We start from the raw sequence: 22,469 nt of genomic DNA on the forward strand, positions 1-22,469 counted from the left end.
GCTACATATGGTGTTTTACTTACTTTCCTCAGGGAAATTTCATGAACAGGAATTTATTTCTATTTCTATTTGTATTTTATCTTTTTGACAGAAGCTCATTAGACCATCATTTGCTGTTTGGTCATGGGGAGTTTGTGCAGTTGTAAGGAACAAACTGGTGAACCAGGTAAGTGCATAATTTTTATTCTTATCTGCAAAAATACCACATTTCAGTGTTACTCAGCGTTTGTGTAATTGTAGTAATTGTAGTAATTGTAATTGTGTAGTCATGCAGCACTGCCATTGTGACATAAATGTTTTTATTGACAGTGGTAATTAGATAATTAATTATAGCAATATGCTTGACCAAAGCAAGCACAGCAACAATATATTGATCCTGAATTTCACAACTAAGTGTGTCATTGTTTTAGATGAACCAAATCCAGAAGAACCAAAAGGTGGAACGATTGTTCTTCCTGACATCCCACCAAGTAAGCCACTGTTCATCTGCGGGAAGCATCCATATGTTACTGCAAAGAGTGCAAAGCATCAACTCTATGTATTCTGATGGTTGTTCTGTTTTGTATTCACCACTGCAGGAAAAGTCGTTGCCTTCACAACTAAGCTGAGCATCGCTGACAGCACCCTGTACCACTCTGGCATCATGAAGCTTAAGGATGTGGTGGTCAATGAGGGAGGCGGCTACAGTCCTGACACGGGCATCTTCACCTGCCCCCTGGAGGGACTTTATCACTTCACCGTGCACATGTCTGTGTGTGGACGGGCTCAGTGTGCCATTTTTAAGAATGGAGAGAGTTTGGCTTCAGTGTATCATACCAGTCTGCCTAACGGATGCACCCAAGTGGCCAGTATCAGCAGCACAGTGCAGCTGTCTGCAGCAGACATGGTGTGGGTGAATTTATGGGGTCATGGTCGACATGAGATTATCGCAACAGAAGATAACGACACTGTGTTTGTTGGGTTTTATTTAGGGTGATTGTGGATTGTGTTAAATTATGTTCTGTGACAATGAATCGGCTATAATTTACTGTGATCACTGAATGTAATACATTGTGTTTAATATGCAGTATGTTTTTAGTTATATGTTTTTAGTTGTGTCTGTTTCTAACATGTATTTCTGATGTCTGTTTTCTAATTCCTAAATCATCTGTTTACAAACATATTCAATATTAAAGACTCTATGTGCATCAATGTGGTCTTTGTCAATGCATCAAAATAACACTTATGATGTTTTTTGCCATGTCTTGAACATTTAACAACTCAATATGTTTCTGGGTCAGCACTGTGGCTTACGACAAAGCCGAAACTCATCAGCATATTGCACCTGAGAGCAACTATGTGGAACCTTTAAGCTGTTAAAAAAGTATGTCATTATTATTCATGAGAGCCTCCTCTGCCTTGGGCATGCACTGACAAAAGTTAAAGAGCAATACATATTCCTTGCAAAATTGTCACCATGTATCTGATTTTGTTTCTCATCATGCGTACAATATCCTCACGCTACATCACCTTTAAAGCACCCCTTATCTTTTCATGCTTGTTGAAACACACAGCCAATCATACTTGTTTTGAAATGCGAGCTCTCTTGCAAAGAACATTTTGAAACATCTGTTTCTCTAAAGGTGAAGCAGGGACAGCACGTAACAACCAGAAGCAGAGGCACTACAGCTGATAGTCAGTTTGTCAGGCCATGGCTGCTGCTCTTAATCTCTTTTCTGGCTTTGGTTTACTCACAAATTCTCCTTTATCCTGCCGCTTGTCGTAGCAGTGTTGCATAAGAATTTAAAGAAATGTGATCAAAATATAAATCACGGTCAATAACAGCTTATCTAGATGTGTCTCACACGCAATACAAACAACTCAGGAGATACTTAGATCATGACAAATCCAGCTATGTGGAGTGTAATATTCTGAATGTCATCACTAGACTCCACCGTTGCAAACAGGAAGTCTATAAATAGTGTGCATAAGCAACTTTGTTAGAAGTGAGTCAACAAGAATTTGAAGAATTTTGCAAAGAGTGAGGTTCATTCACCCGTCTGTCATGCAAACTGTCTTTTTTACTGTTAACCAAACTGCCATACGACACAAAAACATTCATCACTGGACAGTAAATGCATCTCTGGTGTCCATCCCCCCCCCCCACAGTCACTTTAAACTGCATGTGAGATGTTGTGGTACCATATCTGTGTTGTTATTTCATGGTCTGGTAGGTTTTGAGATAATCTCTACACCAATGCCACTTCCTTCCTTCTTTCCCCTGTGGCAAACCCACCTCATAAATACTGTGTTTACCTTTAGAATTACGGAAAACGTCAGGTAAACACTGTGGAAAATGTTTGCATGTTGCATCAGCATGTGACACTCTGCAAACCAGAAAAACAGCCTTGCTTGTACCTGCCTGTTTGCAGCTGATGGTTAGAAAAGCACAACGCTCTTCTGCAAGGCAGCAACAGGTACGGCTCTCATATATGGAAAGATTTGTTACATTTTTTATCAGAACTGACAATCAAATCTTATCAAACAGATCCGGAAATACTTATCAGACTATGACTTGTGACCCTGCAATGGATATGTTAGAGTAACTTATATTACTGAAAGTATATTTACATTTTTTCATATGTACACTTTTTGCTGTTTGATTATGTTCTTAACAGAGGTCTGGCACGACATCCTCAGTCTCCAGCCATGGCGTATGACAACCCTGCTGCTATTGGTAATCGCTTTTAAAAATGAATAAACACATACAGCAATCATAATGTAAAAAACCGTACACACATTTTGCTTTGTTGCACGCACAGTTTCAAGGACAGACAAGCCTTTGTTTTGAAAATATTTAGAAAGAGAACTGTACCACAGTGTGACAGATTCATACTGGCCCACACTCTAATCATCATCACTGACTCTGCCCTCATTAGACAGACCTGTAGCCTTCACAGCCAAGCTGAACATCGACGACAGCTACCCACAGCAGCCTGGAATCCTCAAGTTTGCCACCGTGCTGCTCAACGAGGGAGGAGGCTACAGTCCCAACACGGGCGTCTTCACCTGCCCCACGGACGGCCTGTATCACTTCATGGTGCACATGACAGTGTACGGACGCGGGCAGTGTGCTCTGCTCAAGAACGGAGAGAAAGTAGTGTCTCTGTATCACGTCAATGAGCCAGATTTACTCACTTATAACAGTAGTCAAGTGAGCAGCATGAGCAGCTTGGTCAGACTGTCTAAGAGAGATGAGGTCTGGATTAATTTATGGGGTGAGGGTCGAATGGACATCTTTGCAACAGAGGATAATGATACTATCTTCACTGGGTTTTATTTGAGATAGAGGTGTCTGTATCATATGTGACGTTCATGGCTGTGCTCCTCCTCGTACAGCATCTTAGCGATTGTATGGATTGTATGTTATTTCAAATTTCAAGTGCTGCATGTCTGAAATTAAATAAAATATCATGAATGGATCACTAGACTGGTGCACTGAACTCTCTTTTAGCATCATGTTGTTGCAATATCCTTTAAAACCAGGAATATTGCACTTATCTTTTTAGGTTAGATTCAAATCAAATCAGTCACTTAGTTTGTTTCCTCATTTTCTGTGTAAACCCATGATGAAAAAAAAGGTATTTTTAAAAAGATGTGTCATCCAAATGTAAGCAATAAAGTAGCCACAGAACAAAAATTTAAATCATAGGACTGGAACCATGCGATCACCCCCAGTACGCACAGATGAAATCTGGGCTCGGACTGAAAGATGTTCATCTTTTCTGAGTTAAATAGACCTGAATTCAGCTTTTTCAAAACTATCAACAACTCTGCAATTATTCCACAACAAGAGTTTGAAAAATCCACAACAGTGACAAGGGTGTGGTGCTGGTTTATTGGAAGAAGATGGTAATTTTAAGTCTGGCTTGTAGCTTAAATGCCTGAATTTATTTAGAAACAAATACACTGAATATCCAGTCATTACATAGACTTTTGACATCGTAATGGTTAATTTTCCTGTGTTGTCCTGCTGTCATTGCTTGAATCAGTTTGTCTTGTATGTACAGTATATTTTAATGGCCTATGCCTCTGCTCCAGTTCAAAAAGCTCCTTCATGTATTTTATCATAATTATACAACAATTCCAAGAAGGTTGAGACGCTGTGTAAAACTTAAATAAAGACAGAATGCAATGATTTGCAAATCCTTTTTGACCTATTTTTAATTGGGTAAGGTACAAGACAAGATATCTAATGTTCAGACTGTTAAACTTTATTGTTTGTCTTTTAAATACATACTAATTCTGAATTTGGTGTCTGCAACACGTGTCCTAAAAGTTGGGACAGAGGCAGCAAATGACTGAGAAAGTTGTGGAATACTCAAAAACACCTGTTTATAAAAATCCTCAGGTAAGGAAGTTAACTGGTAACAGGTGATCATTATCATTATTGGGTATGAATGGGGCATCCTTGAAAGGCTCAGTTGTTCACAAGCAAGGACAGTGCAAGGAACAGTTCTCATCATACAGCTGCAAGGAATTTATGAATTTCACCATCTATAATCCATAATATCATCAAAAGACTCAGAGAATCTGGAGAAATGTCTGCACATAAAGGGCAAGGCTGAAAACCAGTACTGAATGCCTTTTACCTTTGACCCTCCAGACAACACTGCATTAAAAACTGGCATGATTTTTTAAAGGATATCACTGTTTGGGGTTGGGAACACTTTGGGAAACCACTGTGAGTAAACAAAGTGTCGCTGCATCTACAAATGCAAGTTACCACCATTCAAAGCAAAAGCCATTTATGAACATCATCCAGAGACACTGCTGACTTTTCTGGGCCCGAGCTCGAGAAAATCATGGACATTCTGTCCTCCTTGCTAAAGAGAAAAAGGAGCATTCAGATTGTTACCATCCCGACTTTCAAGCTGGCATCTGTGATGGCTGTGTGTTAGTGCCAATGGCATCATGGGTAACTTCACATCTATGACTGCACCATGAATGCTGAAAGGTACATGCAGTTGTCAAAAGTGTTGTCAAAAGAAAAGGTGATGTAACACAGTGATTAACATGCCCCTGTACCAACTTTTGAAACACGTTGCAGGCATCAAACTCAGATTTAGTGTTTCTTTACAAAAAAGAATAAACTTTATCAGTCATAACAGTAAATATCTGGTCTTTGTACTGTATTCGGGAGCGTGCCTATGTTCCCACAGCTCTATGTTCCCACAGCCCTATGTTGCCACATTTCCTTTTTCATAAATTTGTATCAGATTTTATCCTCCCTTCTCCCAATTTGGTAGCCAATTACACCCAACCTATTATCCCCCCTAACCCTTGTGGGAGGATAGGGCTTAAATTGAAGGGAAATGTAGGAACACAAGACCTAATTTTGAAAATTTCATGTGGGGACATAGGGTTTAATTTTCAGTGAAAAAAAATTCTTAGAAATGTGGGACCATTGGGCTGACCCCCTGTATTCAATTGAATATAGGTCGAACAGGATTTGCAAGTCATTGCATTCCTTTTATTTAGGCCCAAGCTTTACACAGTATCCCAACTTTTTTTGAATTGGGATTGTAGATCTCCACGTTTCCTTAGATTCCCAAAAAAGACTGTTCATTAAAAAAAAAAGCAAACATTTACACAAAAATTCTTTCCTTGTTTTTCATTCCTCTGCTTCCGGGTTCTACTCGGTGTCCTCCGTCACTTCAGCTTTCAGTTTTAGCTTTTAATTCTAGTTTTTATGCTACTTTGAAAGACCTACCTTTTAGTTTCTAACTGTTTAATGTGTGTACTTTGGCCGGATGGCCGATCGTGTATACTTGCTCGGCGGATTTTGAGTTTTTAGGGCGTCTGTGCGGACAGTGACCCAGCCGCACCCGAACTGCATTAGCGTTTCGCTAACTTTTAGCAAAACACGTCTTTCTTTCTGCCTATAACTGGATTTCGGAATATGACACCACTCGCACGACAGTAATAAACCTCCATAAATACATCGGCCAAGCGTGATGCCTCTTCAACACCCTTCCTGCCATTTACTGTACACCGGAGTGACTGCTGCTACCGGGTTTTGGGCATCCATTCACCTCCTGTTAGTGCCGCTCTCTGCAGCACTTTAAACTGATCTGATCTGTGACTACACACCGCCGCGGACTCCTTTTGGAGTCCCCGCGTCTAAGTTTACTTTCTGTGTCTCAAACTGTATAAACAGGTCGCAGCTGGAAACCAGATGAGCAACTTCAGACAGTAGCTCCACTTGTCTTTATAACATTTGCAGCATTCCCCTGCAAGGCAGCAACAGGTAAGACACTCTTTTCTCACAGGTTAGATTTGTACCATTCATACAGACAGGTAAATTACTGATATTATGCTGTTACCATCGACATATTACACTTATTTAATTGCTGTTTTTAACAGTGCACTACGACATCATCGGAAGTATTTGTCATGGCTTATGAACCACGCCGAGGAGACAGCAGTTCTTCAACAGGTAACAGCGGACCTGCAGGGTGCTGTGACGCATATGTGCATTATACATTGCAGACTTAGATATATTTAAACTACTAATTTAATGCAAATTTTAGGACATGGGGGTTAATTAGAGGGGGATAGTCTTCAGATATTGAATGTTATCTCTCAAGAGATTTGTCACCGTCCTACAGTGGCTTCTACCGTCTCAGACATAAAAAATTCATTAAAGTTAGCGTGCCAAAAAGTGTAAATGAGTCATATAAAGTGATAGTGACTGCTGAATATTTGCATCCTTTTGTTGTGTTTTTTTATGGGTAATGTCACTTCTATTGTTGAATTGAGTGAGTGGTGCCTTTGCACAAAGTTTTAGTCAGTTAGAATATTAAGGTTTAAATCAGAGTACACCTTAAATTCTCTGTGCACTATTAGTTATTGATAGTAAAATGAAATGTACTAAAAATTCAGATAAAAAGAAACATAGGCTAATGTTCTGTCTTGGTTGTAAAGAACATTTCGCCTCCCCGAATGCAAGGTTGAATACCTGCACATTTCTAGTGTTCTGTTGTGACACAGACAAACTAGGTTAAGTTTTACAACCTTGTTAAGTCTTTGCTCTAATGTCCCCCACTCCAGGCACTGTAGCTTTCACAGCCAAGCTGAATATCAGTGACAGCTACCCAAAACACTGTGGAGTCCTGAAGTTTGCCACCGTGCTGGTCAACGAGGGAGGAGGCTACAGTCCTGACACAGGTGTCTTCACCTGCCCCATGGATGGCTTCTATCACTTCACTGTGCATGTGTCTGTGTATGGGCGTGGACAGTGTGGTATACACAAAAATGGGGAGAAGGTGGTGTCTCTGTATCACACCACTCTGCCTGATAAGTGTAGCCAAGTGGCAAGTATGAGCAGTGTCATCAAACTGTCTAAGTACGACGAGGTCTGTGTGCAACTCTGGGGGCCTGACAGAAACGATATCTTTGCAACTGAGGATAATGACACTGTCTTTGCAGGGGTTCGTTTGGGCTAATAACAACATCAAAATGTCAATAAAGTTTGTTTCCTGAATGTTAACCTTGTACTTTTACATCAGTGTGGTTTTTTCAAATGTTATAGAATACAAGCAATGCATGAAGTATATATATGGTTCTAGATTTTCATTATAAATGTTGTATAAAATTTATTTTATAGTATAAAATAATGTAAAAATACGTTTAACTGCACAATAAATAAATAAAACGTAGGGAAAAGAGAGAATGTAGGGTCTGTTTAACAAATGGAATAAAAATGAAATGTCTAAATAATTTTTGAGTTTTAAATTTTCAACAGCAGCAAAGTAGCCTATGTTTAAAAAATTGGTATCTTTGAAAAAAGGAGGGTTGTCTTTAAGCCAAATCATTTTGTGGATATGATATTTCTCTAAAATAATAAGCAAGTTAATTATGTATTTGTCATGTATTTTTGTTCTGTTTTACCGAAACTTTGGTTTTCATTTGCTACGTACTAAAAATAATATAATACTAAATGGCAAATTGAAAGCAGTGCTTCAGTCTTCCCACCGCTGGAGGCGCTGTCTCAAAAATCATCACATGTTTAACAGTACACGCATGCGCAGACGATCTGTTTTCATACTGATGTGGAACAAGCGAAGGAGCGTTGCGTCTATTATTATTTGTCAGTTTTAGCTTCAACTTGTAGTTTTTCCAATGGATTTAGACGCCGGAACATACGAACCAGGATTTGTTGGGATACGGTTTTGTCAAGAGTGGTGAGTTTATGATCATATAGAGGTTAGATAGCTAAAGTTAGCTAGTTAGCTAACGTTTATGCTAAACGCATGTTAACCTAACGTCACAATGACAAGCTAACGCTACGTCTCATTTTGTAAAATAAGAAAAAACAATGGAAACCCACTAAACACGCTGTCTTTATCTTCCAGTAACAACATGTTATACCCTAAAGAAGACAAGGAGAACCGTATCCTGCTTTATGCGGTGAGTATCTGATTCAGAGTTAAGGTCCCATAGAGAAGCCTCTCTGAGTGTTGAAGTCACAAAGTTACATTCAGAGACCATAAATAAAAGCTACAGTATTTCCTGTCTGTCAGATATGGCTCCTGTATTTGAGTCAATCAAATGTAACGTTAGTGTCTGTGTAGTGCAATGTATCAGGGATCACTCTAACATGCTGATGTACATATTGATATAGCATGAGTCTGTATATGGGGTAAACTGTCTTGTGATAGGTGGGTGTTGTTAACCTTTACAGAGCTAGAAAAAAAAAATCAGGAAGTCCGGAGGGAATATTTGTTGTGTTACAGGAAAACAGTACACCTAAATGTCTATTGTGTCCCTGTAATAAGTTGCTGAATGCTTTTTATTGATCTCAACCCACAGTGCAGGAACTGTGACTACCAACAAGAGGCAGACAACAGCTGCATCTATGTCAACAAGATCACCCATGAGGTTGAGTAAGTAAAAGAAGCTACAGAAAAGATGTCACATAAATTACCAAGATCATGATTTGCTTGAAATTGTCTATGCATTCCAATACCTATTCTACCACACTATGTAGTATGTCAGTAAAAGATTTAGTATGTCCCAATACATAGTATGTCAAATGCGGTATGCCAAAAATACCAGAATGTTTCACTACATCCGGTCCGGTTTCACTCCATGCAAGCCAGCATGCTTTTCTGGCTATTCTGACCCACAATCCTATGTGCAGTTGATGATACACTACATTGACTGAGCTGCAAACAGATACCAGCTTGACAGCTCAGTGATAGCTGTTTTACAGCTGATTGACAGCTGTCAGAAGTCGCAATGACAGATGACAGCGCTCTTTCCAAGTACGTTATAACTGTAAAGTTAAACTACACACATCACAAAGTAGAGCTCCCTGGGTTGATTTCGTCTCTGGCAAACTCCGTGAGTGGCATTTGTTTTATCTCCAAGGTAATAGATATAAAGGCAAGAAGGTCAAAGTTCAGGGTGTAATGTTATGAGAAAGTAGTATGTCCTGATTGTGTGCATACTGCATGCAACAGTACGTACTTTTTAAGGGCATCTGTAGTACCTACAAAAATGAAAATAAAAAGTATGCGATTTGGAACCCTATATGTCACACTTTTGTTCTCACTGAAGTTCCATCTCCGCGTTAAAGAGTTATAAATTCTTGAAGATCTTGTTTTTGCTGACCTCTAGTTTTTTTAACTTCTCACCTTGTTGTGGTGGTGTACAGGTGTACACAGTACACACAGTACACACAGTACAGTACAGGTGTCCACAGTACCCTGTGACATCACTGCTGGGTGGTGTTACAGGTGCAACAAGTACATTCCTTAAAACTTTTCATTTTGGTGTTAAGTTGATTGCTGATTGTTATGTAACCACTACATCACTGTAACCCTTTATGGTCACTGATAAATCAAAATAAATGTATTTTCCATCCATACACTTTCAGGTACAGCTGCAGGCCTGATATTAAACAGGATCTTCTGGAAGTCAGTAAAAGAGAATCCTTTGATATTAATTGTGCAGATTCAGACTGCAGAAATTACTTATTTCTGTGGAAATACTAGGCTGCTCCCTAATAGTTGATCAAACGTTAGTTAATAACATGTCGGGCAGGAAATCCAAAGCGTGGGATCATTTTGAGAAGGTGAAGGACGAACCCAAGGTGATATGTAAACTCATCTTAATTGGTCGACTACAAACGCGACGTATCATCTGAAACATGGAAGTAGCTACATGCCCATTATTCTCGGAACCCATCGGCTGTATTCGGCGTCTGACTTCCGGCAGACAGCGATACAGCTTCTGGGGGCAGACCCACGATTTTTTGGCATTCCGGTTTGATTTGGGCGGAGGAGGCGAATTTCTGTTTCTGACTTCCATTTATATATAAGTAAATATGCTGAACTATTGCGATGGATTCAGAGTTTGCAGTGACGCCAATTATGTTCCGCCTCGTTAGTTCACCGCACGGAGCATTTAACCTGGCAACAACTGCAGCCGGCTCAAACGTGACTGATCAATATCACACGGACTACAAACAGCCTACAACCGGAAACCAGGGCTCTTCCACTCTTCAGGTTCAGGGGTTTGCCTACAGACTCTACATTCACTGTATGTAGAGTCTGTTTATAGAGACTATATGCCCATTAGCCGACAGCGTCATTAACAGGTGGCTCGCTCAGTGTGTGACATGCACTTCTAGATAAAATATAGGCCTATATTAATGAAGGTTCATTAGTACAGTTTTGTATTTCTCTGTAATCCAACCAAACCATTGGATGCCCCGCCCAAAATATATAATTTAATAATTAAATTAATATCATACACTTGCAGGTGACTAGTCAACTAAGGGCTCTAAATGACGACTATTGGTCAACTTTGAAAATTCTTAGTCGGGGGCAGCCCTAGTAAATACATGTGAAGACACATTTTTAAGAGGGCACTGACAATACTAAAACATCACATTGTATATTTTACAATTTAAGTCACCTTGCTTCTGTCTTTCTCCAGTGAGCTGACACAAATCATCGCTGATGTTTCTCAGGATCCAACGCTACCAAGGACAGAGGACCACCCCTGTCCTAAGTAAGTTGTACCACCATAAGTTGACATCATTCCTTATCTCTGGAGACCACTAATTGTTTTTTTTTTTTTGTTGTTGTTGTTGTTTTGGAGGTAATGTTTCTTGTGTTGTAATTTTTTTGGAACATTCAGTATAGTTAATGTTTTTTGGACATTCAGTGCAGAAAAACAGCTCTGTTTTGGTGATTTTTCTTTTCTTTTTTACCACAAGAGGGCAGAAAGTTGACTCTTGCTTCCTTACACATTGCAACAAGTTTTTATATTGTTCATCAAATTTGATTTACTAACAAACAATTACCTAATGTTACACTGACACTAGAAACAAGACAACCTTGGTTTCTCATTGGAGTCCTCATTCTCTCCACATGACAAACATAAACTGAATATTTACTGGGAGTTCAGTCTAACTATTCGACCAGCCAAGCTCTGATAATTAAATATAGCTTTACCTTCTTGGATGATTCATTCTCTTCACCAGCCACACATGTATTTCTCCACTTGACCACCGTGAACTGTACAGGCTGTGTACAACAAGTGTCTGACTTTCAAGAATTTTTAGATTTTGGACTTTAATTGATTGTGAAATGAGACGTAACACTGAGCAGCTGTGTTTGTAATAGTTTCTAACATTGTGCTCACACCATGTGTCTTCCCAGATGTGGTCACAAGGAGGCAGTGTTCTTCCAGTCTCACAGTATGAAGGCTGAGGTAATGATGATTGTTGATGAAAGACATTATGCATGTGTCAATATTGTTTGTCTAGGAATAAGTTTCCTTTTTTGCTTTTGTGGTCCTTGAGGAGACACCTTGTCCCGTGATCCACATATCTTTTGTTTGGATTTTAAGAACTGAAAGAAGATCTGCTTAAAGCATATGTTCTGTTTCTCCTGGCAGGATGCTATGCGACTGTACTACGTCTGCACGGCCCCACACTGTGGACACAGATGGACAGAGTGAAGCTGGTGATAATGAAGAGATCAAAAATTTTCATCTGCAAATTTACATCTGCTGCTGATGTGTGTAAACCCTGAAATGATCTTTGTAAGATGACATACAGTTTGTCAGACACCATCCTGTGAATATTATGTATTAATAGTTTTTTATAGCAGTTGTCATTTTCAAATGTGTTTTGTTAGATTAAAAGAGTCAATTGTTTCAAATGTGTGAGTGTTTTATGTACCCAGGAAACATGTAACAGCAGTTTTCAGAATGCTTATTCACAGCAACTTGTTGTTTCCCTGATGCCGTAAAACCATACACGCTGCTTGTTATTGCAAAACAACAGATAATACCTATTTCCTCTTAAGACTCCCGTGACTCTACACATCATTTTAAAGTATTTGTGTCACATCTGTGGTAAAGAAGCTGCCACCTTTTCTCTCACGATGTGAAATGTCAACAATGCAGATTCTGTTTCCTCCTTTTTCAAACACGTATATTCCAAAAAACTTGTTGGGCAATTGCAGACTATTACTCAGCCAACGTGACACGTAGGAATAACTTGTGTGCTCATGCATCCACATGAAACAATGAAGTACAGGGAAGGTGTACTTCCCGTGACCACACCCACTGAGATTATCTCTTTGCTAAAAAGCAGCTGCACAGCATTGCAGTCATCAAAACGAAAGGCATCTGTTTGCGGAGGCATGGCTGAGAAAGGTACGACAACAAACAGCTTTACACCATAGATATTTCACTTGGAAATGATGTTGAAATTATTGCTGCTGATTTCATTTTCCATTGTGGCATAAGCCTACATTTTTGTGTTTTATTTTGAATATGTTTCATGTTTTTGCATTTCAGTGACCATTGTTAAAAGGCAGGAGTGGGGAGCAGCTGCCCCCAAACAAAAGGAGGCTTTGAAAGGCACTGCCCAGAGAGTTTTCATACACCACACTGCCAACCCAAGCTGCAAAGACCAGAAAGCGTGTATGGACCGCCTTGTCAGCATTCAGAGGGTGCATATGACAGAAAGAGGCTTCGATGACATTGGATATAAGTGAGTACCCTTCATTATTGAGTGATGTTTATATTGTGCTGTATTTACAGTATGGATGTATGGGAGGGAAATTAATTATGTGTCTGAATATATGTTGCAGTTTCCTTGTTGGACCAGACGGCACAGTGTATGAAGGCCGCGGCTGGGCTGTGGTTGGAGCACATGCCAAAAAGAACAATCATGACTCACTGGGGATTGCATTCATGGGCAATTTTGATAGTAAGTGCACTTGTTAACTGTTAAATGCCACAATAAGAGTCTAAGAAAGAGTGTAAAAACCAGAAGAGTCGTAAAAAGCTGCAGCTTCCACAAGTTTTTCAGATGGTTTTACTACATGAAGTCAGGAATGTATAACTCTAAATACATTTTTCTATACTTCAACAAATGACGCTCTGTATAATAATGCTGCTACTTCTTTTGATTTCAGATGACACGCCAAGCGCAGAGGCAATGTCGTCAGTCAAAAAGCTGCTGAAACTTGGAGTCTGTGAGGGTAATTTAACCCCAAAGTTTACCCTGCTCGGGCACAGAGATGTGGGAGACACAAAATGTCCAGGAGATAAACTGTATGCTGCTCTACCACAACTGAGGGATGCATAAAACTCACTGCAGATGGTGATGCTTTCTCTAGCTTCAATTGCACACCAGCTCTTTATTAATCCTAGTTATGCAGTGAACAGGGTGATGGGATGAAGATGGACTTTATAGATTAAACACTAACTCTCCAATAGTTTTTTTTAGCTTCCATGTTTTCTGTTTTATCACGGCTGTCCTCTGAACTAAGAGATGGTTTGTCAGACTTTCTTGCAGCAGAGGGAGCCATCGCATGGGACGAGACCTAACAGGCTGGAGCTGTGCAAAACACCTGAAAGGCAATGTACTTTAATGCACATGATAAAAGATCGTAAGGGTAGCTTGTACCTTTTGACTTGATTAAATTATTTTGTTTGGTCCTGCCACTCTTAGTCAGCTAAGTGCAATATTAATATGGCATGTGACACATTTCACATATGAGTACTTGACTTCATATTGTTTTTGGTAGGCTGTGGTGTAAGCTAAATGTTCAAATGGATGTAACCTGAAATAAAAACCAGTTATAGGCAATATTATGATTTTTTTTTTTTATAATTTGGGTCATTAACATTCAAGCAAGACTCCTCCAAACAGAATTAAGTCAAACATTGATCAAATATACAACATATAGATCTACAGATTGTCTTAACATGGGTCTCATTTTCATGCAAATGTCTCCAGGGTGCCACTGCAAAATCACTGTTAAACAACACAAGACATGAAATCAAATATTAAACAGAGACAAAGATCCAAGAAGATTACAAGTGTTGAGACAACAATGCGTGCTTTCTGCTGTGCCTGAGACATTCCCAACAAGTGCTCACTTGTGCAGCACAGGGATTATGGAGGGAGGCCCCTATCAAATTGACTAAGAGAGAGTTTAATGGTGACAGATATATGTGTAGTTCCGGTCTGATGTCTGGCGTATGAACTGGGAGCCACCCGGCGTTACAGCTGATATGATTAACATTGTCTTTAATTAACTTTAATTAGTTAATAGTGGGCAATCATTCATTGTATTAACGAACAAAAAGTAGTGCTCAGGTTGTGATCGTGAGGTGTTTATTTATCTGTTTATTTTATGTTATTCCAAGGTACATATTTAATTTTTAATTTTATTTTTCTGTCTTTTTTTTATTACATTAAATGGGTCACTTTCTTCTTTGAGCAATCAGAAATTAATCTATATTGTATTTTTTTTAAAGGGAAAAAAGGAACACTTAAAAATGGGTAATCTAAAGGGTTGTTTGTGCCTTTTATATTTTATCAGAAAAGCTCAGAAATGTCCCTTTTATGCTCCGGCTTGCCCCTCTTAGAGCCTGTGCTATTATTTTCTCGAGGTGAAATTAAGGAAAAGCTGATTTTGAGCTATTCTCTCAAGTTTAAGTATCAGAACATTTTCCTTTTTGTCTTTGGGGTTTGGAAAGAGTATTACCACACTGTTGTCTGCTGCCATGTGCTGTGCAGGGCATGCTCAAAAAGATTTACATGCAACATGGTTTGATGAGCTCTTAAATGACAGCAACACTAATTTTCAAGTTGTTTCTTCATGGTTTTTAACACACTTTTGAAGGAAGTGAAGCTCGAGCATTATTAGAGAGCAAATAGTTTTCAGAACCTTCAGGTTAAAATAAATGTGAGACTGGGTCTTACACTAGGCACTACAAGTACAAAATGAGTGTGTGTGGTTACCTTTAAGCCAGTGCTGTCACATATAGGACATTATATAACACATACCCTGACTCGACTCCACCGCAGGCCATGTTTCACTCTCTCTGGCTGGGTCCTTTATGAGAAAAAGCCTGCAGCCAGTTTGCAGTGCCACTGTGTGTGCCATAGACTGTCGAAGTCTTTTTATTTATTTATTAATTTTATTCTCTGTTCCTTCAGGAGGACGATATTACATTATCTTGCATGCTGTCTTAACACGCCTCATTTATATCTGATGGGATGGATCACTGTCTTGATGATCACTCTATTCCTTTCACCCACACAGGACACACACTCATTTTAATCATTTATCCATTTTGCAATTTGGTTTGGTCTATTTGTTTATCTGGACTTGGTTGAGATGGGGTTGGTATATTTATCATTTAAGACTGTTGTTTATTTATGTATATTAATGGCTGTAAATAAGTCTGGAATAGTTGTTGACATGGATACTGAGATGGGGGCAGGATTATATAAGTGTATACTTCTTCCTCCTCCTTTTGGGGCATTTCTGTTTATGTTTTGTTTTTATTTTTTGTTTTGCCAGAGATAAAACCACTCATTCATTCAAATTTGATTAAACTCAAGCTTCTTTAGGGATCTGAGCATGTCAGAAGCCCCTGTTCTTAAATGATTATATTTCAGAACAAAGAAATTTTTTGATCAGATTAACACAAACAATTTAGCAGCAAGACAACCTGCAGAGTTTAATACAGTTTGGTGTTGGCCACAGGGCTGATTTGTGTCCGGTCAGTGATGCAAAAAAGTGACTTCAAAATAAAATCTACTAATAGTGCATGTTCCTTCCCTTTTCACGATATTGAAGCTTGTTTAAAATCTTGCAATAACATGTTAAGAAATAATCACCTTGCCCTACTTTCCAGAATGTTACCCAACATGCATCTGTCCTTTGCGTTTCTTGTCTGTGTGTGTTTGTTTGGGCATATTAAGCTCACTGCTACACCTATAGCCTGTTTTTTGCGCTTCATGGGTGTTTTGCTAAATCATGGGTGTCAACAAAGGAGCGCAGAGAGAAGCAGAAAGAGAAGGAGCGATGCGGCCAGCCCAGAGGGCAAGGCGCGTGTGAGGGGGTTGAGTTTCATGAGTCACGGAAGTGTTATAATTGAACCCGAGAGTTCACCGATCAGTCACACAGATTGACAGCATATCATCCCGGGTTTAAATGTGTCTTGGCACGATTTGGGCTCAATTACTTTTGAGTTTACTTTGGATTTTAGAGTTGCCAATGGCTATAAAACATTGAGTCACATGATCTTTGGTGCTTTGATTTGATCTAGAAAAGTGATTAAATATCTTTGTTGATTATTCTGTTTCCTACACTAAGGATCCAGTCGTCTTAAAATACTGGAACATGCACAGATGACGCCCCCAAATGTTTCACGTTTAGCTCCAGTGTCAAAGTAATTGCACTACTTTTTGTCCTGAGCCGCTGTGATCATGCGCATTTGTTGTCACGCTGTGTGGCCAGTGCGTCTTTGGCTCCTCACCACTTTGAATCAGCGCATCTTTGCTCTGTGGGCTCAGTGACGCGCTCTGCTCTCATCACCGGACGCCTCTGAGGATTTCAGTTGGGACTTCAACCTTCAAGATGGAGGACTTGAAAACACCGGACCGACTTTTCCACAAGTCCTCATTCAGCATCAGCAGCCTGTTGTTGAGACGAGAAGGAGTGATGAGTGACCAGGAGTCTCCTTCTCCGTCCCAGAAACTGCGCTCCGCACATCAAGGGAAATCCAATCAGGAGGAAAACTTTGACAGTGAGAAGAACTCCGAAACCCCAAAACTGTGCACTAAAGCAGAGACCAAGGCGGTGACTGCAAATGGAAAACGAGAAGGAAATAAAGGAGAGTCGAAGAAAAGCGTTGGATCAGAAGAAAGCGTCAAACCTGAGAAACCTCCTTTCAGTTATAATGCGCTCATCATGATGGCAATCCGCCAGAGCCCGGAACGACGGCTCACACTCAACGGCATCTATGAGTTTATCATGGACAACTTTCCATACTACCGACAGAACAGACAAGGATGGCAAAATTCAATCAGGCACAACTTGAGTCTTAATAAGTGTTTTGTGAAAGTGCCGCGCCACTATGATGACCCGGGGAAAGGCAACTACTGGATGCTGGACCCCTGCAGCGAGGACGTCTTCATAGGTGGCACATCAGGGAAGCTCCGGCGCAGGGCCGCAGCTGGCTCCAGGACCAAGCTGGCGCTGAAAAGGGGAGGAGGTCGCCTGATGTCCTCCAGCACTGCAACCAGTGTGACTTTGGCCGCTGCGGGTTCGTTTTACTGGCCGGTGCCGCCGTTTCTGCCTCTCCAAACACCAGTGCGCACCCACCTTGGCACAGGGACTTATCTGAGCGCTCACCCCCGCTTTCCAAACCACGCCACATCCATGGTGTCACAGCGGTCCCGGCTGAGCGCAACAAGTGCTGCAGACGCGGACCGGTTCGTGCAGACGCACCAGGAGATGTCTTACATTGGACTCAGTTGCGCGCAATCCCGACGCCATCAGATTGGCACCGCCTGCACCGCTTTCTCCACAGCCATCCCCGCGTGCACCTTGCCGCTGTCGGATCCCTACTCTTTTAACATGATCTCCGGACAAGCCAGCTACTTTTACTCTCACCAAATACCATGTGCCGCAACGTTTAGTCCGTGCCAAGAGGAGTGCGCCACGTCTAAGGCGTCTCCGGGACAATTTTTATCCAAGAACGGCCACTCAGACCTCGGGGGATTCTGTAATGACTTTCCAAATTACTGCCCTCAAGTCAGCTCAAGCCCTCCTTCGTCCTGGAATATAGAAAAGTAGAGTAACAGTCATGGTGCTCAGTATCTAAGATTGAAACGCTGTAGAATTTAGATTAACAAAGTTAGGCCTGAATCAAAGGCCAGAGCATCCTTGTTAAAAGAAATTTAAATTTATTGAGTGAGTATGAAAATCCTAGTTAATGAAAAATATCCCGCAACATTTCCACAACAGTGAAAGATTTCTAAACTGAAAAGGGCGCAATATGTGTCAAATTCACACAAATGATCTGACGCACAAACATGACATAGAGTCTCAAATTGAAATTTAAACAAAGGCTTCTTCTGATACACAATTGCACAAAAATGTGCAAAAACAACATTAATTTGTTCTTTCAAAAATCAGCAATTTAACCAGGGACTGAGTCAACAAGCAGTTTAAAATTGTATTAAATTGCCATGTTGTCAGCATATTTTAACTGAAACTATATTCCTGTTTTAGAAACAATGCTCTCCACTTAGTTCACGTTTCTCATGAATTATTTTCCACATATGTGTATGCACTTGCCAGTATAGAAATGAAATGTTTGCGCGCATGTCACGTTTTTGAGGCCTAATGCCATCACTGGAAATTATCCGCAAAATACAGAAAAAATGTCAAATTAAAAATGAAATAAAATCAAAATGAAATTATCATTGTCTGATTTATTTGCCAGCATGTTAACTGAGATCTTTAACAGTTATTAAAATGCGGTTTAAGCTCTTATAGTTCCAGTTAACTTAATCAAAATGAAATGAAAATATGTGTTAACCAAGAGGTGAAATCGTTTTAAGATACAAAAGCATACGTGGAAAAATACGGTGTTCATTTTTCTACATTTCCTGTCTTCGATTTGGTTGCAGCTACAAAAATATGACTTTACTATTTTAATAATTCTGCATGTAATTTAACGATAAATAATTGTGTTTTCCTTTCACCTCATTAAAACCTACTGTTGCTGATTGTTTTTATTTGTGCTGTTATTAAATGTTTCACCCAGCAGGGACGGCAGATACTGATTTAATTATTCAAAGTAATTTGTGAATTCGCAGAAAGGAAGAGGCGGTTTTTATTGACGTGCTGTGGTCCAGTTTTTTTCTTCTTCTCAGGATCAACAGTTCAAATGTGCACCTGAAGCTTTCTTTGAGGAGACATCATGTTGAAACAGTGCGCTCACTGTGATGTAACTCCACATCCAGTCCCGCTGATCTTATTGATCTGTCTTGAGTTACACCCGGCGCTGACGTCACTGCCTGTTCAACTTTCCCTCACCTTTTCCCTGAGATATAAATTCATAGGAACATAGATGTACGCGGATACAGATCAGAGCGCTTTTCTGGATGGCTGCCTCCGTGAGACAAAAGACTCTTTATATCAAAAGACCCCAGCCCGTCACCTCTCCAAGTGCAGCCACATCCACAGTCGCCTGTGGTTAAAGCAGACTGGGCTGGATCAGGTAACTCCACTGTTGGCAAACTCTCAGTCTAGATAGATGCAAAGATAATAATATTTTCATTACTGGCATGAGTAATTGTGGTCGCGGAGGACAGAGCTGTGAATCAACAGGTTTATGGTGCAAAGTTTTATACCCTGAGGCAGGAGGGAGAAGATACTGTTTGCGCTTAGTGCAATAAATAACCACCTTCTTTTGACAGCTCCACTGATAAGCACGGGGCTTTAAACCAGCCCTGCTGATACAGATGAATGAATATGTGCTTTTACTTTGTTTTTAACACAGACTGTTTGGGACAGTTTGGTGCTGATACCTGCAGCAGATAAAAGATGGTTTTCTCAATGTGGTTGTTTTGTTTACTTAACTCAGCAGGTTTTGCCACCAAAATCAATATAAAGTGAAACATCTTATAGTTGAATTATTTAAGGGACTATGCAAAAAAAAATTTTTTAAATGAGCGGAGTCACAAAAAGGAGAGGAATGTTTATTCTCTTTCTTGATTCATGTCTCTCTCATGTACCTTTTGATTTATTTTATTTTTTTTACAAAGTTAGTTTGCTTTCTTTGTCTTTCCTTTATTTTTTCCTTCTATTTTTTGGAACCCTGATTTCCAACATTACTGGGCTCCAGCTGCGTTTACACATGAATCCAAGTGAGAGGGGCCTCAGAAAGCATCCACAGATATAATAAATTCAGCCTTTCAACCAATTTATTTTGCCATTTTCAAGGTAGTTATGGCACTGACTACTCAGCAATATTAAATTGCGAACAAAACCAAACTTTTAAATCCAGGATTTTCAAGGGCCCCCCTCCCATTGGGGCCCAGGCTAATCAGTCTCACAACTCCCCTGGGTGAAAAGAGGGGAGTGTAAAATTTTTGGAGAGCCGGAGAGAGTTTTTAATTGTTACTCACATATTCACAGACTTATATTCAATATCATTCTTCCCTTGAGAGATTAATTGTAAAATAAAAATGAAAAAAGGTCACATACAAACAAAGATCCCTGTCCTGTATGTTATGTAAGATGTGGATGCCATGGCACTGAGCCCTGCTGAAAACCAACAAACAAAATCAATTGTGTTTAAGGGACCCATCGCTGTTTTTCCAGCAGCTTTTTAGCAGCCAAATGTGGGTGTTTTATGCGACCTGTCATTATTTTTCCACCTGGGATAGTGCCAGGAAAAGCAACTGTTTTTGACTGAGATGTTGCTGCTTTTCCAGCGGGGACTGTGCCCCTAAATCTGGGTGTTTTCAGCCGAAACATCTTTTCCTTACCATAACCAAATGGTTTAATGTCTACCCAACCACACATTAACCACAGCATTGTTGAAACTTCCAATGTATTAGCTACATAATAACGTACAAATGTAAAGTATCTGTGGTTTGCAGAAACGTACAATGCCAACATTTTTCCTGGCGACTGGGTCGTAGGTGAACCAATATGTCATCTTGGTTGGTTTTCATATTATTAGTCACTGAAAGTTTCCTCACCACATAACGCATGACTACAGCAGCTCCCACCCTCACTATTTTGTATCATGAACAAAAGCAGAACAAGGCCAGCTTAGTGGCCTAGCGGTAGTGTCTGCCCTGAGATTGGGAGGTTGTGGATTCGATCCCCGGCCGGGTCATACCAAAGACTATGAAAATGGGATCCATTGCCTCCCTGCTTGGCACTCAGCATCAGGGGATGGAATTGGGGGGGGGGGGGGGGGGGTAGATCACCACATGATTCCCAACTATGGCACCGCTGCTGCTCACCACTCCTTCAGGGCATGGGTCAAATGTGGAGAACAAATTTCACACACTCAGGTGTGTGACAATCAGTGGGACTTTAACTTTAACTTTAACAATGAAATGTGTCAGAGTGCAGATGTATCACATGTTAACATAACTCAGTCATTTTCGTACACTCCCTAAAGAAAGCATCACTTTGGGCCGTAATGGTATGAATAAAGCACATTTAAAAATGTAACATTATTCAGTTGTTTCAGAGTAATACAAGGATTTTCTTCTTGTCCATCTGTTTTAATAGTTATAGGTTAATCTCTGCTCTGTTATGGGCAAATAAAGATCACTGCCGTCCCATCACATAGGCTAATGCCACGCTGTGCTCATTTTACAGACCCACTGCTCCACAGTTTGGGATGCAAGCCTTTTGGCAGAGCTAGGTGTGCATCATAAAGATACAGCACAGCTCTGGAAATCAATCCCACACGCTCGCCTCTCTCATCAGCACACAGGCTGCCATTATCCGCAGCAAGTGGCTTCCACAGGTAGATCTGCCACCCTTTGAAATAAGGTGGGTGGGTTGTACACCCCCAGGCGTCTGTCTGTCTCTTGCCAGAAAGCCAATCTCTCAATGTCTCATTGCTGCTGTGTAGATAGTGTAGCCTACATCCCCGTCTCCCTCTCTCTCTCTCTCTCTCCTCTCTCACACACACACACACACTCACTTTCCCCTCGTTCTTGTTGTGTTAAAGAGCAAAACAAAGACTTATCTGTTTGGGTATGCGGTATCACTTTGGCTGCTCCCTCTGCCATCTCTTTCCCTGTGACAACTTCTTTAACAGGAAGGGCCTTTGTGGTGAGTGTACTATGAATAAGGTATGAAAACCACGTCCTTAAACAGCACAATAATAATAATAATAATAATAATTACAACAGACATATTCTTTTATAAGCAAATCATCTTCTTCTCTTCCATTTTGCTCTCTTATCAGTAGCCTGTTGTGGTGAAATAAAAATAAAGATAGCAGTGCCTGTAAATTGTATACTGTAAAACTACTCCATGATTCCTACATTCATAATTGCATACACTCAAATTATGAGCAAAATATGGTTATTGTGCTGTATGGACCCAGTCAGC

At 40.2% G+C, this 22,469-nt stretch overlaps 6 protein-coding genes across 6 annotated transcripts; all 6 read left to right on the plus strand.

Annotated features, from left to right (window-relative positions):
* The first annotated feature begins 75 nt into the window (after positions 1-75).
* LOC125888968 (complement C1q tumor necrosis factor-related protein 5-like) lies at positions 76-1,012 on the plus strand. The gene is made up of 3 exons (XM_049576626.1): positions 76-166; positions 411-470; positions 579-1,012. Exons 1-3 carry the CDS (start codon positions 124-126, stop codon positions 974-976), a joined length of 501 nt encoding a protein of 166 aa, XP_049432583.1. The 5' UTR covers positions 76-123; the 3' UTR covers positions 977-1,012.
* Positions 1,013-2,423: 1,411 nt separating this feature from the next.
* LOC125888892 (complement C1q and tumor necrosis factor-related protein 9-like) lies at positions 2,424-3,467 on the plus strand. Its single transcript, XM_049576525.1, has 3 exons — positions 2,424-2,456; positions 2,658-2,716; positions 2,919-3,467. Exons 2-3 carry the CDS (start codon positions 2,689-2,691, stop codon positions 3,326-3,328), a joined length of 438 nt encoding a protein of 145 aa, XP_049432482.1. The 5' UTR covers positions 2,424-2,456; positions 2,658-2,688; the 3' UTR covers positions 3,329-3,467.
* A 2,195-nt stretch (positions 3,468-5,662) lies between these two features.
* Positions 5,663-7,531, plus strand: LOC125889285 (complement C1q and tumor necrosis factor-related protein 9-like). Its single transcript, XM_049577132.1, has 4 exons — positions 5,663-6,079; positions 6,200-6,289; positions 6,406-6,478; positions 7,093-7,531. Exons 3-4 carry the CDS (start codon positions 6,436-6,438, stop codon positions 7,485-7,487), a joined length of 438 nt encoding a protein of 145 aa, XP_049433089.1. The 5' UTR covers positions 5,663-6,079; positions 6,200-6,289; positions 6,406-6,435; the 3' UTR covers positions 7,488-7,531.
* Positions 7,532-7,776: 245 nt separating this feature from the next.
* Positions 7,777-12,156, plus strand: polr2i (RNA polymerase II subunit I). Its single transcript, XM_049577133.1, has 6 exons — positions 7,777-8,225; positions 8,397-8,451; positions 8,854-8,927; positions 10,987-11,061; positions 11,715-11,766; positions 11,953-12,156. The coding sequence occupies exons 1-6, from the start codon at positions 8,164-8,166 to the stop codon at positions 12,013-12,015; spliced, it is 381 nt and encodes a 126-aa protein (XP_049433090.1). The 5' UTR covers positions 7,777-8,163; the 3' UTR covers positions 12,016-12,156.
* Positions 12,157-12,479: 323 nt separating this feature from the next.
* On the plus strand, positions 12,480-14,161 carry pglyrp5 (peptidoglycan recognition protein 5). Its single transcript, XM_049577131.1, has 4 exons — positions 12,480-12,717; positions 12,862-13,057; positions 13,158-13,276; positions 13,485-14,161. Exons 1-4 carry the CDS (start codon positions 12,570-12,572, stop codon positions 13,655-13,657), a joined length of 636 nt encoding a protein of 211 aa, XP_049433088.1. The 5' UTR covers positions 12,480-12,569; the 3' UTR covers positions 13,658-14,161.
* A 2,788-nt stretch (positions 14,162-16,949) lies between these two features.
* On the plus strand, positions 16,950-18,170 carry foxg1c (forkhead box G1c). The gene has a single exon (XM_049576601.1). The coding sequence runs from the start codon at positions 16,950-16,952 to the stop codon at positions 18,168-18,170; it is 1,221 nt and encodes a 406-aa protein (XP_049432558.1).
* The last annotated feature ends 4,299 nt before the right edge of the window (positions 18,171-22,469 follow it).

This window comes from Epinephelus fuscoguttatus, linkage group LG5 (assembly GCF_011397635.1).
Source record: "Epinephelus fuscoguttatus linkage group LG5, E.fuscoguttatus.final_Chr_v1".
Classification (NCBI taxonomy): domain Eukaryota; kingdom Metazoa; phylum Chordata; class Actinopteri; order Perciformes; family Serranidae; genus Epinephelus; species Epinephelus fuscoguttatus.

Excerpts from the sequence above, each read along its gene's own strand:
- LOC125888968 (XM_049576626.1), top strand. The coding sequence starts at position 124 with ATGGGGAGTTTGTGCAGTTGTAAGGAACAAACTGGTGAACCAG. Across the intron at positions 167-410 it reads GGAACAAACTGGTGAACCAG|ATGAACCAAATCCAGAAGAA; the intron begins GTAAGTGCATAA and ends TCATTGTTTTAG. Across the intron at positions 471-578 it reads TCTTCCTGACATCCCACCAA|GAAAAGTCGTTGCCTTCACA; the intron begins GTAAGCCACTGT and ends TCACCACTGCAG.
- LOC125888892 (XM_049576525.1), top strand. The coding sequence starts at position 2,689 with ATGGCGTATGACAACCCTGCTGCTATTG. Across the intron at positions 2,717-2,918 it reads TGACAACCCTGCTGCTATTG|ACAGACCTGTAGCCTTCACA; the intron begins GTAATCGCTTTT and ends TGCCCTCATTAG.
- LOC125889285 (XM_049577132.1), top strand. The coding sequence starts at position 6,436 with ATGGCTTATGAACCACGCCGAGGAGACAGCAGTTCTTCAACAG. Across the intron at positions 6,479-7,092 it reads AGACAGCAGTTCTTCAACAG|GCACTGTAGCTTTCACAGCC; the intron begins GTAACAGCGGAC and ends CCCCCACTCCAG.
- polr2i (XM_049577133.1), top strand. The coding sequence starts at position 8,164 with ATGGATTTAGACGCCGGAACATACGAACCAGGATTTGTTGGGATACGG. Across the intron at positions 8,226-8,396 it reads ATACGGTTTTGTCAAGAGTG|TAACAACATGTTATACCCTA; the intron begins GTGAGTTTATGA and ends TTTATCTTCCAG. Across the intron at positions 11,767-11,952 it reads CTCACAGTATGAAGGCTGAG|GATGCTATGCGACTGTACTA; the intron begins GTAATGATGATT and ends TTCTCCTGGCAG.
- pglyrp5 (XM_049577131.1), top strand. The coding sequence starts at position 12,570 with ATGCATCCACATGAAACAATGAAGTACAGGGAAGGTGTACTTCCCGTG. Across the intron at positions 12,718-12,861 it reads CGGAGGCATGGCTGAGAAAG|TGACCATTGTTAAAAGGCAG; the intron begins GTACGACAACAA and ends TTTGCATTTCAG. Across the intron at positions 13,058-13,157 it reads TTCGATGACATTGGATATAA|TTTCCTTGTTGGACCAGACG; the intron begins GTGAGTACCCTT and ends TATATGTTGCAG.
- foxg1c (XM_049576601.1), top strand. The coding sequence starts at position 16,950 with ATGGAGGACTTGAAAACACCGGACCGACTTTTCCACAAGTCCTCATTC.